Below are 18,301 nucleotides of genomic sequence, written 5' to 3' on the forward strand. Positions count from 1 at the left end.
GTCCTCATTAGATATGATGACACTACACCCTGACTACCGATACGGACCTCAGTCCTCATTAGATATGATGACACTACACCCTGACTACGGATACGGACCTCAGTCCTCATTAGATATGATGACACTACACCCTGACTACCGATACGGACCTCAGTCCTCATTAGATATGATGACACTACACCCTGACTACCGATACGGACCTCAGTCCTCATTAGATATGATGACACTACACCCTGACTACCGATACGGACCTCAGTCCTCATTAGATATGATGACACTACCCCCTGACTACCGATACGGACCTCTGTCCTCATTAGATATGATGACACTACACCCTAACTACCGATACGGACCTCAGTCCTCATTAGATATGATGACACTACACCCTGACTACCGATACGGACCTCAGTCCTCATTAGATATGATGACACTACAGCCTGACTACCGATACGGACCTCAGTCCTCATTAGATATGATGACACTACACCCTGACTACCGATACGGACCTCAGTCCTCATTAGATATGATGACACTACAGCCTGACTACTACTAAATAGTCATTATTGTACTATAGTACTACTACTAAATAGTCATTATTGTACTATACTACTACTAAATAGTAATTACTGTACTATACTATTACTACTACTAAATCATTATTATTGTACTATAGTACTACTACTAAATAGTCAGTATTGTACTATACTACTACTACTAAATAGTTATTGTACTGTAGTACTACTACTAAATAGTCATTATTGTACTATAGTACTACTACTAAATAGTAATTATTTTACTATAGTACTACTACTAAATAGTCATTATTGTACTATAGTACTACTACTAAATAGTCATTATTGTACTGTAGTACTACTACTAAATAGTCATTATTGTACTATAGTACTACTACTAAATAGTCATTATTGTACTATAGTACTACTACTAAATAGTCATTATTGTACTATAGTACTACTACTAAATAGTCATTATTATACTATAGTACTACTACTAAATAGTCATTATTGTACTGTAGTACTACTACTAAATAGTCATTATTGTACTATAGTACTACTACTAAATAGTCATTATTGTACTATAGTACTACTACTAAATAGTCATTATTGTACTATAGTACTACTACTAAATAGTCATTATTGTACTATAGTTCTACTACTAAATAGTCATTATTGTACTATAGTACTACTACTAAATAGTCATTATTGTACTATAGTACTACTACTAAATAGTCATTATTGTACTATAGTACTACTACTAAATAGTCATTATTGTAGTATAGTACTACTACTAAATAGTCATTATTGTACTATAGTACTACTACTAAATAGTCATTATTGTACTATAGTACTACTACTAAATAGTCATTATTGTACTATAGTACTACTACTAAATAGTAATTATTTTACTATAGTACTACTTCTAAATAGTCATTATTGTACTATAGTACTACTACTAAATAGTCATTATTGTACTGTAGTACTACTACTAAATAGTCATTATTGTACTATAGTACTACTACTAAATAGTCATTATTGTACTATAGTACTACTACTAAATAGTCATTATTGTACTATAGTACTACTACTAAATAGTCATTATTGTACTATAGTACTACTACTAAATAGTCATTATTGTACTGTAGTACTACTACTAAATAGTCATTATTGTACTATAGTACTACTACTAAATAGTCATTATTGTACTATAGTACTACTACTAAATAGTCATTATTGTACTATAGTACTACTACTAAATAGTCATTATTGTACTATAGTACTACTACTAAATAGTCATTATTGTACTATAGTACTACTACTAAATAGTCATTATTGTAGTATAGTACTACTACTAAATAGTCATTATTGTACTATAGTACTACTACTAAATAGTCATTATTGTACTATAGTACTACTACTAAATAGTCATTATTGTACTATAGTACTACTACTAAATAGTAATTATTTTACTATAGTACTACTTCTAAATAGTCATTATTGTACTATAGTACTACTACTAAATAGTCATTATTGTACTGTAGTACTACTACTAAATAGTCATTATTGTACTATAGTACTACTACTAAATAGTCATTATTGTACTATAGTACTACTACTAAATAGTCATTATTGTACTATAGTACTACTACTAAATAGTCATTATTGTAGTATAGTACTACTACTAAATAGTCATTATTGTACTATAGTACTACTACTAAATAGTCATTATTGTACTATAGTACTACTACTAAATAGTCATTATTGTACTATAGTACTACTACTATAGTAATTATTTTACTAAATAGTACTATAGTACTACTTCTAAATAGTCATTATTGTACTATAGTACTACTACTAAATAGTCATTATTGTACTGTAGTACTACTACTAAATAGTCATTATTGTACTATAGTACTACTACTAAATAGTAATTATTGTACTATAGTACTACTACTAAATAGTCATTATTGTACTATAGTACTACTACTAAATAGTCATTATTGTACTATAGTACTACTACTAAATAGTCATTATTGTAGTATACCACAACTAAATAGTGTTTATTATACTGGACTTACATATGCAGATGGTGGAGAGAAGCCTCGTGGCCAAGTATGGAGGGACACAGTTCTGGAAGGCCGGCTGCAGGACATAGTTGGAGAAGGTGAGAGCTATGACAGCCAGGGTGGTGGGGTACATGATGAGAACCGCGCTCCATAGGAGCAGGAACCTATAGGAAGACAGCACATATACTGTTAAAACTATATATATTTATACTTGTATGTAGACAGTCAGGGTGACGCAGTCAAAATATGCTGTATAGACTGTAGACTTGTACATTGTTTATATTGTACGGCAGCTGTGGAGAGTGCTGGGCAAACTCAATGACTTATTTGACCTTTTCATGAACTCCGAGAGTCTCCTGCCTCGGAGACCTAAGTGACATCTTTGTGGACTCTCACTTGTAACGAGTATCATGGGGACGACCAGTACGATTTATATCTAATCCACTTTACACATTAAAACACAGCCTTCTTTGTACATGATTACAGGTCAACATGTAGAGGAGGAACGAAGGAAGGACCAGGATCTGTGGCCGTATTCAGACGGTCTCTCTCCCCCCTGAGTACTGATCTAAGACCAGTTATATAGATCAGACAGTCTCTATCGCCCCCCTGAGTACTGATCTAAGACCAGTTATATAGATCAGACGGTCTCTCTCCCCCTGAGTACTGATCTGAGACCAGTTATTTAGATCAGACGGTCTCTCTCCCCCTGAGTACTGATCTAAGACCAGTTATTTAGATTAGATGGTCTCTCTCCCCCTGAGTACTGATCTAAGACCAGTTGTTTAGATCAGACGGTCTCTCTCCCCCCTGAGTACTGATCTAAGATCAGTTATTTAGATCAGACGGTCTCTCTCCCCCCGAGTACTGATCTAAGACCAGTTATTTAGATCAGATGGTCTCTCTCCCCCTGAGTACTGATCTAAGACCAGTTGTTTAGATCAGACGGTCTCTCTCCCCCCTGAGTACTGATCTAAGACGAGTTATTTAGATCAGACGGTCTCTCTCTCCCCCTGAGTACTGATCTAAGACCAGTTGTTTAGATCAGATGCTCCCCCCTGAGTACTAATCTAAGACCAGTTATTTAGATCAGATGGTCTCTCTCCCCCTGAGTACTGATCTAAGACCAGTTGTTTAGATCAGACGGTCTCTCTCCCCCCTGAGTACTGATCTAAGACGAGTTATTTAGATCAGACGGTCTCTCTCTCCCCCTGAGTACTGATCTAAGACCAGTTGTTTAGATCAGATGCCCCCCCCTGAGTACTGATCTAAGACCAGTTATATAGATCAGACGGTCTCTCTCCCCCCTGAGTACTGATCTAAGATCAGTTATTTAGATCAGACGGTCTCTCTCCCCCTGAGTACTGATCTAAGACCAGTTATTTAGATCAGACGGTCTCTCTCTCCCCCTGAGTACTGATCTAAGACCAGTTATTTAGATTAGATGGTCTCTCTCCCCCCTGAGTACTGATCTAAGATCAGTTATTTAGATCAGATGGTCTCTCTCCCCCTGAGTACTGATCTAAGACCAGTTATTTAGATCAGACGGTCTCTCTCTCCCCCTGAGTACTGATCTAAGACCAGTTGTTTAGATCAGATGCCCCCCCCTGAGTACTGATCTAAGACCAGTTATTTAGATTAGACGGTCTCTCTCCCCCCTGAGTACTGATCTAAGACCAGTTATTTAGATCAGACGGTCTCTCTCCCCCCTGAGTACTGATCTAAGACCAGTTATTTAGATCAGATGGTCTCCCTCTCCCTCTGAGTACTGATCTAAGACCAGTTATTTAGATCAGAAGGAGTAACATTATATACACACAGGGGACTAGATCCTAACTACAAAATACAATAAAACACTCAAACGTTTAACATGAGCATTATTTAATGTGAAATAAACGTGTTAACCCTCGCAAGGCTGCCGGCCCAGACCAGCAGGCTGGTGTGTTTACGAACATATTCAATCTCTCCCTATCCGAGTCTGCTGTCCCCACATGCTTCAAGATGGCCACCATTGTTCCTGAAGAAGGCAAAGGTAACTGAACTAAATGACTATCCATTGCGCTCACTTCTGTCATCACGATGTGGTTTGAGAGACGAGTCAAGGACGTGGCTGATTTTCTTTCTGTAGTTTGTGGTTACCTGTAGACCCTGCCACATATGTCTTGTGTCTGAGCCATTGAATTGCAACTCTTTGTCCATATACTGACGTTTCGCTTGTCTGATTGCCTTGCGGAGGGAATAACTGCACTGTTTGTATTCGGCCAAATTCCCGGTCATCTTCCTGTGGTTAAATGCGGTGGTTCGCGCTTTCAGTTTTTTGCGAATTCCACCATCTATCCACAGTTTCTGGGTAGGGTAGGTTATAATAGTCACGGTGGGAACAACATCTCCTATGCACTTCCTTATAAAACTCACTCACTGAATCAGCGTATAAATCTATATTATTCTCTGAGGCTGCCCGGGACACGTCCCAGTCCACGTGATCAAAACAATCTTGAAGGGTTGATTCTGATTGGTCAGATCAGCGTTGCATGTTCCTAGTCACAGGTACATCCTTGTTTCAGTTTCTGCCTATAGGAGGGGAGAAGCAAAATGGAGTCATGGTCAGATTTGCCGAACGGAGGACGGGGGAGGGCCTTGTACGCATCGCGTAAGTTAGAGTAGCAGTGATTTTGCCAGCCAGTCATAATAACTGATGAGAATTCTCTTGGGAGATAATACGGACAGCATTTGATTGTGAGGAATTCTAGGTCTGGTGAACAGAAAGACTTGAGTTCCTGTATGTTGTTACAATTACACCATGAGTCGTTAATCATGAAACATACACCACCGCCTTTCTTCTTCCATGAGAGATGTTTATTCCTGTCAGCGCGGATGCACAAAGAATCCGGTGGCTGTATCAACTTGGACAGCATGTCCCCAAAGAGCCATGTTTCCATGAAACAGAGTATGTTACAATCTGAAGGGTCTCTCTGGAAAGCATCTAGCCCTAATTCCATCTGCCTTGTGTTCTGGAGACTGGGGACATTAGCAAGTAAAATACTCAGAAGAGGTTCGCGCCTCAGAAGCCTGACCAGAAGGCCGCTCTGTCTACCTCTCCTGCGGCAACTTTGTTTTGGCTTAACCTCTTGGATCGTTCGGACGAAGGATCCACTTCGGGAAAGCCGTATTCCTGGTTGTAGTGCTGGTTAGTTGACATCTCTCTGATATCCAATAGTCCTTCCCGGCTGTATGTAATAAGACTTAAGATTTTCTGGGCTAACAATGTAAGAAATAATGCACAAAAAAATCTAAACACTGCATAGTTTGCTAAGGACTAGAAGCGAGGCGACCGTTTCTGTCGGCGCCATCTTGCCATCTAGAGAGTTGGGACATTGAGGTTTCTGCATCATGATGCATTTAATAACATTCTATGGCAGCCATGTTGGCTCCTGTTAACAAAATGAGCATCAGGGTGATGTCTGGTCCTGTTGGAGACTGTGATGTCTGGTCCTGTTGGAGCCTGTGATATCTGGTCCTGTTGGAGCCTGTGATCTCTGGTCCTGTTGGAGCCTGTGATACCTGGTCCTGTTGGAGGCTGTGATACCTGGTCCTGTTGGAGCCTGTGATACCTGGTCCTGTTGGAGCCTGTGATACCTGGTCCTGTTGGAGCCTGTGATACCTAGTCCTGTTGGAGCCTGTGATACCTAGTCCTGTTGGAGCCTGTGATACCTAGTCCTGTTGGAGCCTGTGATACCTAGTCCTGTTGGAGCCTGTGATACGTGGTCCTGTTGGAGCCTGTGATACCTGGTCCTGTTGGAGCCTGTGATACCTGGTCCTGTTGGAGCCTGTGATACCTGGTCCTGTTGGAGCCTGTGATACCTAGTCCTGTTGGAGCCTGTGATACCTAGTCCTGTTGGAGCCTGTGATACCTAGTCCTGTTGGAGCCTGTGATACCTAGTCCTGTTGGAGCCTGTGATACCTAGTCCTGTTGGAGCCTGTGATACCTAGTCCTGTTGGAGCCTGTGATACCTAGTCCTGTTGGAGCCTGTGATACCTAGTCCTGTTGGAGCCTGTGATACCTAGTCCTGTTGGAGCCTGTGATACCTAGTCCTGTTGGAGCCTGTGATACCTAGTCCTGTTGGAGCCTGTGATACCTAGTCCTGTTGACCGAAAGAACAAACGTTCTAAACCAGCTGATGAAAAGGAGAGAGCCAAGATCCAGCTGATGGAAAGGAGAGAGCCAAGATCCAGCTGATGGAAAGGAGAGAGCCAAGAACCAGCTGATGGAAAGGAGAGAGCCAAGAACCAGCTGATGGAAAGGAGAGAGCCAAGATCCAGCTGATGGAAAGGGGAGAGCCAAGAACCAGCTGATGAAAAGGGGAGAGCCAAGATCCAGCTGATGGAATGGGGAGAGCCAAGATCCAGCTGATGAAAAGGAGAGAGCCAAGATCCAGCTGATGAAAAGGAGAGAGCCAAGATCCAGCTGATGAAAAGGAGAGAGCCAAGATCCAGCTGATGAAAAGGAGAGAGCCAAGATCCAGCGTCAGGAAACTGCAAACATACTGAGGTGGCAAATAGGGGGCAAATAGGGGGCAAATAGGGGGGAAATAGGGGGCTAATAGGGGGGAAATAGGGGGCTAATAGGGGGGAAATAGGGGGCTAATAGGGGGGAAATAGGGGGCTAATAGGGGGGAAATAGGGGGCTAATAGGGGGCTAATAGGGGGAAATAGGGGGCTAATAGGGGGCTAATAGGGGGGAAATAGGGGGCTAATAGGGGGCTAATAGGGGGGAAATAGGGGGCTAATAGGGGGCTAATAGGGGGCTAATGTCACTCCAACAATACGAATCAATTCATCCTTAACCGGAAAATACATTAACAAAAAAATGTCTGAAACTCCTAGAACATTGTTCCAAAAGTTGCTTATATGTCTGAAACTCCTAGAACATTGTTCCAAAAGTTGCTTAAATGTCTGAAACTCCTAGAACATTGTTCCAAAAGTTGCTTATATGTCTGAAACTCCTAGAACATTGTTCCAAAAGTTGCTTATATGTCTGAAACTCCTAGAACATTGTTCCAAAAGTTGCTTATATGTCTGAAACTCCTAGAACATTGTTCCAAAAGTTGCTTATATGTCTGAAACTCCTAGAACATTGTTCCAAAAGTTGCTTATATATCTGAAACTCCTAGAACATTGTTCCAAAAGTTGCTTATATGTCTGAAACTCCTAGAACATTGTTCCAAAAGTTGCTTATATGTCTGAAACTCCTAGAACATTGTTCCAAAAGTTGCTTAAATGTCTGAAACTCCTAGAACATTGTTCCAAAAGTTGCTTATATGTCTGAAACTCCTAGAACATTGTTCCAAAAGTTGCTTAAATGTCTGAAACTCCTAGAACATTGTTCCAAAAGTTGCTTATATGTCTGAAACTCCTAGAACATTGTTCCAAAAGTTGCTTATATGTCTGAAACTCCTAGAACATTGTTCCAAAAGTTGCTTAAATGTCTGAAACTCCTAGAACATTGTTCCAAAAGTTGCTTAAATGTCTGAAACTCCTAGAACATTGTTCCAAAAGTTGCTTATATGTCTGAAACTCCTAGAACATTGTTCCAAAAGTTGCTTAAATGTCTGAAACTCCTAGAACATTGTTCCAAAAGTTGCTTAAATGTCTGAAACTCCTAGAACATTGTTCCAAAAGTTGCTTAAATGTCTGAAAAGAAAACACATTTTGTAGACAGGGCCTTCGGGAGGTGTTCAGACCCCTTGACTTTTTCCATATTTTGTTACATTACAGCTTTATTCTAAAATTGATTTACACACAATACCTCATAATAACAAAGCAAAAACAGGTTTTTAGAAATTTGAGCAAATTAATAAAAACATTCAAAAATGGAAATATCACATATACATCAGTATTCAGACCCTTTACTCATTACTTTGTTGAAGCACCTTTGGCAGCGATTACAGCCTCCAGTCTTCATGGGTGTGACGCTACAAGCTTGACACACCTGTATTTTGGGTAGTTTCTCCCATTCCTCTCTGCAGATCCTCTCACTAGTCCATGTTGTGGTCAGATGAATCCTGCCAGTCTTTTCACTAATCCATGTTGTGGTCAGATGAATCCTGCCAGTCCTCTCACTAGTCCATGTTGTGGTCAGATTAATCCTGCCAGTCCTCTCACTAGTCCATGTTGTGGTCAGATGAATCCTGCCAGTCCTCTCACTAGTCCATGTTGTGGTCAGATTAATCCTGCCAGTACTCTCACTAGTCCATGTTGTGGTCAGATGAATCCTGCCAGTCCTCTCACTAGTCCATGTTGTGGTCAGATTAATCCTGCCAGTCTTTTCACTAGTCCATGTTGTGGTCAGATTAATCCTGCCAGTCCTCTCAATAGTCCATGTTGTGGTCAGATGAATCCTGTCAGTCCTCTCACTAGTCCATGTTGTGGTCAGATTAATCCTGCCAGTCCTCTCACTAGTCCATGTTGTGGTCAGATGAATCCTGTCAGTCCTCTCACTAGTCCATGTTGTGGTCAGATTAATCCTGCCAGTCCTCTCACTAGTCCATGTTGTGGTCAGATTATTCCTGCCAGTCCTCTCACTAGTCCATGTTGTGGTCAGATGAATCCTGTCAGTCCTCTCACTAGTCCATGTTGTGGTCAGATTAATCCTGCCAGTCCTCTCACTAGTCCATGTTGTGGTCAGATGAAACAATAGTAGCTCTATATCTTTCACTAGATGTGTTTTAATGGTCAATTAACCAACATTTCTGAAAATGTATATATCGTGTTTTGGAAATAATTTCTTCCCTTCTACTCTGAGACGGGCCCTGGACATTTCTGAAAAAACCTGGGAATTCTGGGAAAGTTTCTGGGTTGTTCCCTAATCAGGATTGTGGACATAAAATAGACACGTACCCCACCAGTCCTCCGAATATCTCTGTGACGTAGGAGTAGTCTCCCCCTGACTTGGGAATGGTGACGCCCAGCTCAGCGTAACACATGGACCCCAGGGCGCAGATACCCCCTCCGCACACCCATACGATGAGGGACAGACCCACCGAACCAGCGTGCTCCAAAACACCCTTAGGAGAGATGAATATCCCCGAACCAATGATGTTACCTGGAGAACAAGAGAGACAGACAGATACATTAGTATTGAGTGTAGTAGTTTCCTGTGGTCTTCAACAACCTCCCAGTCTTGTCCCCTTGATGTGAGGGAGGATAAATACATTCATATCAACTCTAATAGTTGGTCTTCAACAACCTCCCAGTCCTGTCCCCTTGTTGTGAGGGAGGAGAAATACATTCATATCAACTCTAATAGTTGGTCTTCAACAACCTCCCAGTCCTGTCCCCTTGTTGTGAGGGAGGAGAAATACATTCATATCAACTCTAGACTAACAGGTGTCTGTATAGAGCCTTGCTACTAACAGGTGTCTGTATAGAGCCTTGCTACTAACAGGTGTCTGTATAGAGTCTTGCTATTCTTTTTTCAAATGTCTTTCTACTGTTCTTTACTTACCTACACACACACACACACACACACACACACACACACACTACACACACTACACACACTACACACACACACACACACACACACACACACACACACACACACACACACACACACACACACACACACACACACACACAGAGCCTGTAAGTAAGCATTTCACTGTGAGGTCCACACCTGTTGTATTCGGCGCATGTGACAAATAAACTTAGATTTGATTTAATAGTTGGTCTTCAACAACCTCCCAGGTCCCTGGTTTTTTGTTTATAGTTGTGGGGTTGTTTATCATAACAAAAATCTGTTTTCTGTTCTAAACAACCCCCCCCCCCCCCTTCCTAGTCATCACACAGCTGTTTCAGATCTGGGTTACAACCACAGTGACCTGAAATGACCATGGAGCTCTGGTGCTGTTTCCCATGTCCTAGTCTCTGGTTCTGTTTCCCATGTCCTAGTCTCTGGTGCTGTTTCCCATGTCCTAGTCTCTGGTGCTGTTCCCCATGTCCTAGTCTCTGGTGCTGTTTCCCATGTCCTAGTCTCCGGTGCTGTTTCCCATGTCCTAGTCTCTGGTGCTGTTTCCCATGTCCTAGTCTCTGGTGCTGTTTCCCATGTCCTAGTCTCTGGTGCTGTTTCCCATGTCCTAGTCTCTGGTGCTGTTTCCCATGTCCTAGTCTCTGGTGCTGTTTCTCATGTCCTAGTCTCTGGTGCTGTATCCCATGTCCTAGTCTCTGGTGCTGTTTCCCATGTCCTAGTCTCTGGGGCTGTTTCCCATGTCCTAGTCTCCGGTGCTGTTTCCCATGTCCTAGTCTCTGGTGCTGTTTCCCATGTCCTAGTCTCTGGTGCTGTTTCCCATGTCCAAGTCTCTGGTGCTGTTTCCCATGTCCTAGTCTCTGGTGCTGTTTCCCATGTCCTAGTCTCTGGTGCTGTTTCCCATGTCCTAGTCGCTGGTGCTGTTTCCCATGTCCTAGTCTCTGGTGCTGTGTCCCATGTCCTAGTCTCTGGTGCTGTTTCCCAGGTCCTAGTCTCTGGTGCTGTGTCCCATGTCCTAGTCTCTGGTGCTGTTTCCCATGTCCTAGTCTCTGGTGCTGTTTCCCAGGTCCTAGTCTCTGGTGCTGTTTCCCATGTCCTAGTCTCTGGTGCTGTTTCCCATGTCCTAGTCTCTGGTGCTGTTTCTCATGTCCTAGTCTCTGGTGCTGTTTCCCATGACCTAGTCTCTGGTGCTGTTTCCCATGTCCTAGTCTCTGGTGCTGTTTCCCATGTCCTAGTCTCTGGTGCTGTTTCCCATGTCCTAGTCTCTGGTGCTGTTTCCCAGGTCCTAGTCTCTGTTCTACAGGGTCAGTGAACTGGACTGTTACTACTGGCTAACACTGAGGTCTGTTACTACACTGTGTAACCCTGGACTAACAATGAGGTCTGTTACTACACTACGTAACCCTGACTAACACTGAGGTCTGTTACTACACTATGTAAGCCTGACTAACACTGAGGTCTGTTACTACACTACGTAACCCTGACTAACACTGAGGTCTGTTACTACACTGTGTAACCCTGGCTAACACTGAGGTATGTTACTACACTACGTAACCCTGGACTAACACTGAGGTCTGCTACTACACTGTGTAACCCTGGCTAACACTGAGGTCTGTTACTACACTGTGTAACCCTGGACTAACACTGAGGTCTGTTACTACACTGTGTAACCCTGGACTAACACTGAGGTCTGTTACTACACTGTGTAACCCTGACTAACACTGAGGTCTGTTACTACACTCTGTAACCCTGGACTAACACTGAGGTCTGTTACTACACTACGTAACCCTGGACTAACACTGAGGTCTGCTACTACACTGTGTAACCCTGGACTAACACTTAGGTCTGCTACTACACTGTGTAACCATGGCTAACACTGAGGTCTGCTACTACACTGTGTAACCCTGACTAACACTGAGGTCTGCTACTACACTGTGTAACCCTGGCTAACACTGAGGTATGTTACTACACTGTGTAACCCTGGCTAACACTGAGGTCTGCTACTACACTGTGTAACCCTGACTAACACTGAGGTCTGCTACTACACTGTGTAACCCTGGCTAACACTGAGGTCTGCTACTACACTGTGTAACCCTGACTAACACTGAGGTCTGTTACTACACTGTGTAACCCTGGCTAACACTGAGGTCTGCTACTACACTGTGTAACCCTGACTAACACTGAGGTCTGCTACTACACTGTGTAACCCTGGACTAACACTGAGGTCTGTTACTACACTACGTAACACTGACTAACACTGAGGTCTGCTACTACACTGTGTAACCCTGGCTAACACTGAGGTCTGCTACTACACTGTGTAACCCTGGACTAACACTGAGGTCTTATACTACATTGTGTAGCCCTGGACTAACACTGAGGTCTGCTACTACACTACATAACCCTGGCTAACACTGAGGTCTGCTACTACACTGTGTAACCCTGGACTAACACTGAGGTCTTATACTACACTGTGTAGCCCTGGACTAACACTGAGGTCTGCTACTACACTACATAACCCTGGCTAACACTGAGGTCTGCTACTACACTGTGTAACCCTGGCTAACACTGAGGTCTGCTACTACACTGTGTAACCCTGGCTAACACTGAGGTCTGCTACTACACTGTGTAACCCTGACTAACACTGAGGTCTGCTACTACACTGTGTAACCCTGGCTAACACTGAGGTCTGCTACTACACTGTGTAACCCTGACTAACACTGAGGTCTGTTACTACACTGTGTAACCCTGGCTAACACTGAGGTCTGCTACTACACTGTGTAACCCTGACTAACACTGAGGTCTGCTACTACACTGTGTAACCCTGGACTAACACTGAGGTCTGTTACTACACTACGTAACACTGACTAACACTGAGGTCTGCTACTACACTGTGTAACCCTGGCTAACACTGAGGTCTGCTACTACACTGTGTAACCCTGGACTAACACTGAGGTCTTATACTACACTGTGTAGCCCTGGACTAACACTGAGGTCTGCTACTACACTACATAACCCTGGCTAACACTGAGGTCTGCTACTACACTGTGTAACCCTGGACTAACACTGAGGTCTGCTACTACACTGTGTAACCCTGGACTAACACTGAGGTCTGCTACTACACTGTGTAACCCTGGCTAACACTGAGGTCTGCTACTACACTGTGTAACCCTGGCTAACACTGAGGTATGTTACTACACTGTGTAACCCTGACTAACACTGAGGTTTGCTACTACACTGTGTAACCCTGGACTAACACTGAGGTCTGCTACTACACTGTGTAACCCTGGCTAACACTGAGGTCTGCTACTACACTGTGTAACCCTGGCTAACACTGAGGTCTGCTACTACACTGTGTAACCCTGACTAACACTGAGGTCTGTTACTACACTGTGTAACCCTGGAATAACACTGAGGTCTGTTACTACACTGTGTAACCCTGGCTCTGTGTCTGAGGTCTGCTACTACACTGTGTAACCCTGGCTCTGTGTCTGAGGTCTGTTACTACACTGTGTAACCCTGGACTAACACTGAGGTCTGTTACTACACTGTGTAACCCTGGACTAACACTGAGGTCTGCTACTACACTGTGTAACCCTGGACTAACACTGAGGTCTGTTACTACACTGTGTAACCCTGACTAACACTGAGGTCTGTTACTACACTCTGTAACCCTGGACTAACACTGAGGTCTGTTACTACACTGTGTAACCCTGACTAACACTGAGGTCTGCTACTACACTTCGTAACCCTGGACTAACACTGAGGTCTGTTACTACACTACGTAACCCTGGACTAACACTGAGGTCTGCTACTACACTGTGTAACCCTGGACTAACACTTAGGTCTGCTACTACACTGTGTAACCATGGCTAACACTGAGGTATGTTACTACACTGTGTAACCCTGACTAACACTGAGGTCTGCTACTACACTGTGTAACCCTGGCTAACACTGAGTTCTGCTACTACACTGTGTAACCCTGACTAACACTGAGGTCTGCTACTACACTGTGTAACCCTAACTAACACTGAGGTCTGTTACTACACTGTGTAACCCTGGCTAACACTGAGGTCTGCTACTACACTGTGTAACCCTGACTAACACTGAGGTCTGCTACTACACTGTGTAACCCTGGCTAACACTGAGGTATGTTACTACACTGTGTAACCCTGGCTAACACTGAGGTCTGCTACTACACTGTTTAACCCTGACTAACACTGAGGTCTGCTACTACACTGTGTAACCCTGGACTAACACTGAGGTCTGTTACTACACTGTGTAACCCTGGACTAACACTGAGGTCTGTTACTACACTACGTAACCCTGGCTAACACTGAGGTCTGTTACTACACGGTGTAACCCTGGCTAACACTGAGGTCTGCTACTACACTGTGTAACCCTGGACTAACACTGAGGTCTGTTACTACACTACGTAACCCTGACTAACACTGAGGTCTGCTACTACACTGTGTAACCCTGGCTAACACTGAGGTCTGCTACTACACTGTGTAACCCTGGACTAACACTGAGGTCTTATACTACACTGTGTAACCCTGGACTAACACTGAGGTCTGCTACTACACTACGTAACCCTGGCTAACACTGAGGTCTGCTACTACACTGTGTAACCCTGGACTAACACTGAGGTCTGCTACTACACTGTGTAACCCTGGACTAAAACTGAGGTCTGCTACTACACTGTGTAACCCTGGCTAACACTGAGGTCTGCTACTACACTGTGTAACCCTGGCTAACACTGAGGTATGTTACTACACTGTGTAACCCTGACTAACACTGAGGTTTGCTACTACACTGTGTAACCCTGGACTAACACTGAGGTCTGCTACTACACTGTGTAACCCTGGCTAACACTGAGGTCTGCTACTACACTGTGTAACCCTGGCTAACACTGAGGTCTGTTACTACACTACGTAACCCTGGACTAACACTGAGGTCTGCTACTACACTGTGTAACCCTGGACTAACACTTAGGTCTGTTACTACACTGTGTAACCCTGGCTAACACTGAGGTATGTTACTACACTGTGTAACCCTGACTAACACTGAGGTCTGCTACTACACTGTGTAACCCTGGACTAACACTGAGGTCTGCTACTACACTGTGTAACCCTGGCTAACACTGAGTTCTGCTACTACACTGTGTAACCCTGGCTAACACTGAGGTCTGCTACTACACTGTGTAACCCTGACTAACACTGAGGTCTGTTACTACACTGTGTAACCCTGGCTAACACTGAGGTCTGCTACTACACTGTGTAACCCTGACTAACACTGAGGTCTGCTACTACACTGTGTAACCCTGGCTAACACTGAGGTCTGCTACTACACTGTGTAACCCTGGACTAACACTGAGGTCTGCTACTACACTGTGTAACCCTGGACTAACACTGAGGTCTGTTACTACACTGTGTAACCCTGGACTAACACTGAGGTCTGTTACTACACTACGTAACCCTGGCTAACACTGAGGTCTGTTACTACACTGTGTAACCCTGGCTAACACTGAGGTCTGCTACTACACTGTGTAACCCTGGACTAACACTTAGGTCTGCTACTACACTGTGTAACCATGGCTAACACTGAGGTATGTTACTACACTGTGTAACCCTGGACTAACACTGAGGTCTGCTACTACACTGTGTAACCCTGGCTAACACTGAGTTCTGCTACTACACTGTGTAACCCTGGCTAACACTGAGGTCTGCTACTACACTGTGTAACCCTGACTAACACTGAGGTCTGTTACTACACTGTGTAACCCTGGCTAACACTGAGGTCTGCTACTACACTGTGTAACCCTGACTAACACTGAGGTCTGCTACTACACTGTGTAACCCTGACTAACACTGAGGTCTGCTACTACACTGTGTAACCCTGGACTAACACTGAGGTCTGTTACTACACTGTGTAACCCTGGCTAACACTGAGTTCTGCTACTACACTGTGTAACCCTGGCTAACACTGAGGTCTGTTACTACACTGTGTAACCCTGACTAACACTGAGGTCTGTTACTACACTGTGTAACCCTGGCTAACACTGAGGTCTGCTACTACACTGTGTAACCCTGACTAACACTGAGGTCTGCTACTACACTGTGTAACCCTGGCTAACACTGAGGTCTGCTACTACACTGTGTAACCCTGACTAACACTGAGGTCTGCTACTACACTGTGTAACCCTGGACTAACACTGAGGTCTGTTACTACACTGTGTAACCCTGGACTAACACTGAGGTCTGTTACTACACTACGTAACCCTGGCTAACACTGAGGTCTGTTACTACACTGTGTAACCCTGGCTAACACTGAGGTCTGCTACTACACTGTGTAACCCTGGACTAACACTGAGGTCTGTTACTACACTACGTAACCCTGACTAACACTGAGGTCTGCTACTACACTGTGTAACCCTGGCTAACACTGAGGTCTGCTACTACACTGTGTAACCCTGGACTAACACTGAGGTCTTATACTACTGTGTATACTGTGTAACCCTGGACTAACACTGAGGGCTGCTACTACACTACGTAACCCTGGCTAACACTGAGGTCTGCTACTACACTGTGTAACCCTGGACTAACACTGAGGTCTGCTACTACACTGTGTAACCCTGGACTAACACTGAGGTCTGCTACTACACTGTGTAACCCTGGCTAACACTGAGGTCTGCTACTACACTGTGTAACCCTGGCTAACACTGAGGTATGTTACTACACTGTGTAACCCTGACTAACACTGAGGTTTGCTACTACACTGTGTAACCCTGGACTAACACTGAGGTCTGCTACTACACTGTGTAACCCTGACTAACACTGAGGTCTGTTACTACACTGTGTAACCCTGAAATAACACTGAGGTCTGTTACTACACTGTGTAACCCTGGCTCTGTGTCTGAGGTCTGCTACTACACTGTGTAACCCTGGCTCTGTGTCTGAGGTCTGTTACTACACTGTGTAACCCTGGACTAACACTGAGGTCTGTTACTACACTGTGTAACCCTGGACTAACACTGAGGTCTGCTACTACACTGTGTAACCCTGGACTAACACTGAGGTCTGTTACTACACTGTGTAACCCTGGACTAACACTGAGGTCTGTTACTACACTACGTAACCCTGGCTAACACTGAGGTCTGTTACTACACTGTGTAACCCTGGCTAACACTGAGGTCTGCTACTACACTACGTAACCCTGGCTAACACTGAGGTCTGCTACTACACTGTGCAACCCTGGACTAACACTGAGGTCTTATACTACACTGTGTAACCCTGGACTAACACTGAGGTCTGCTACTACACTACGTAACCCTGGCTAACACTGAGGTCTGCTACTACACTGTGTAACCCTGGACTAACACTGAGGTCTGCTACTACACTGTGTAACCCTGGACTAACACTGAGGTCTGCTACTACACTGTGTAACCCTGGCTAACACTGAGGTCTGCTACTACACTGTGTAACCCTGGCTAACACTGAGGTATGTTACTACACTGTGTAACCCTGACTAACACTGAGGTCTGCTACTACACTGTGTAACCCTGGACTAACACTGAGGTCTGTTACTACACTGTGTAACCCTGGACTAACACTGAGGTCTGTTACTACACTACGTAACCCTGGCTAACACTGAGGTCTGTTACTACACTGTGTAACCCTGGCTAACACTGAGGTCTGCTACTACACTGTGTAACCCTGGACTAACACTGAGGTCTGTTACTACACTACGTAACCCTGACTAACACTGAGGTCTGCTACTACACTGTGTAACCCTGGCTAACACTGAGGTCTGCTACTACACTGTGTAACCCTGGACTAACACTGAGGTCTTATACTACTGTGTATACTGTGTAACCCTGGACTAACACTGAGGGCTGCTACTACACTACGTAACCCTGGCTAACACTGAGGTCTGCTACTACACTGTGTAACCCTGGACTAACACTGAGGTCTGCTACTACACTGTGTAACCCTGGACTAACACTGAGGTCTGCTACTACACTGTGTAACCCTGGCTAACACTGAGGTCTGCTACTACACTGTGTAACCCTGGCTAACACTGAGGTATGTTACTACACTGTGTAACCCTGACTAACACTGAGGTTTGCTACTACACTGTGTAACCCTGGACTAACACTGAGGTCTGCTACTACACTGTGTAACCCTGACTAACACTGA

General features: G+C 43.9%; 1 protein-coding gene across 1 annotated transcript in view; it reads right to left on the bottom strand.

Moving 5' to 3' along the window:
* Positions 1 to 18,301, bottom strand: part of LOC139384793 (asc-type amino acid transporter 1-like) — a 69,532-nt gene that overhangs the window by 40,183 nt on the left and 11,048 nt on the right. The window contains exons 2-3 of the mRNA XM_071129673.1: positions 9,479 to 9,683; positions 2,594 to 2,745 (exon numbers count right to left, since the gene is read on the bottom strand). Coding sequence (XP_070985774.1) covers positions 2,594 to 2,745; positions 9,479 to 9,683 — 357 coding nt within the window. The remainder of the gene's footprint in view (positions 1 to 2,593; positions 2,746 to 9,478; positions 9,684 to 18,301) is intronic.

The sequence above is a fragment of the Oncorhynchus clarkii genome, chromosome 26 (genome assembly GCF_045791955.1).
Source record: "Oncorhynchus clarkii lewisi isolate Uvic-CL-2024 chromosome 26, UVic_Ocla_1.0, whole genome shotgun sequence".
Lineage (NCBI taxonomy): Eukaryota > Metazoa > Chordata > Actinopteri > Salmoniformes > Salmonidae > Oncorhynchus > Oncorhynchus clarkii.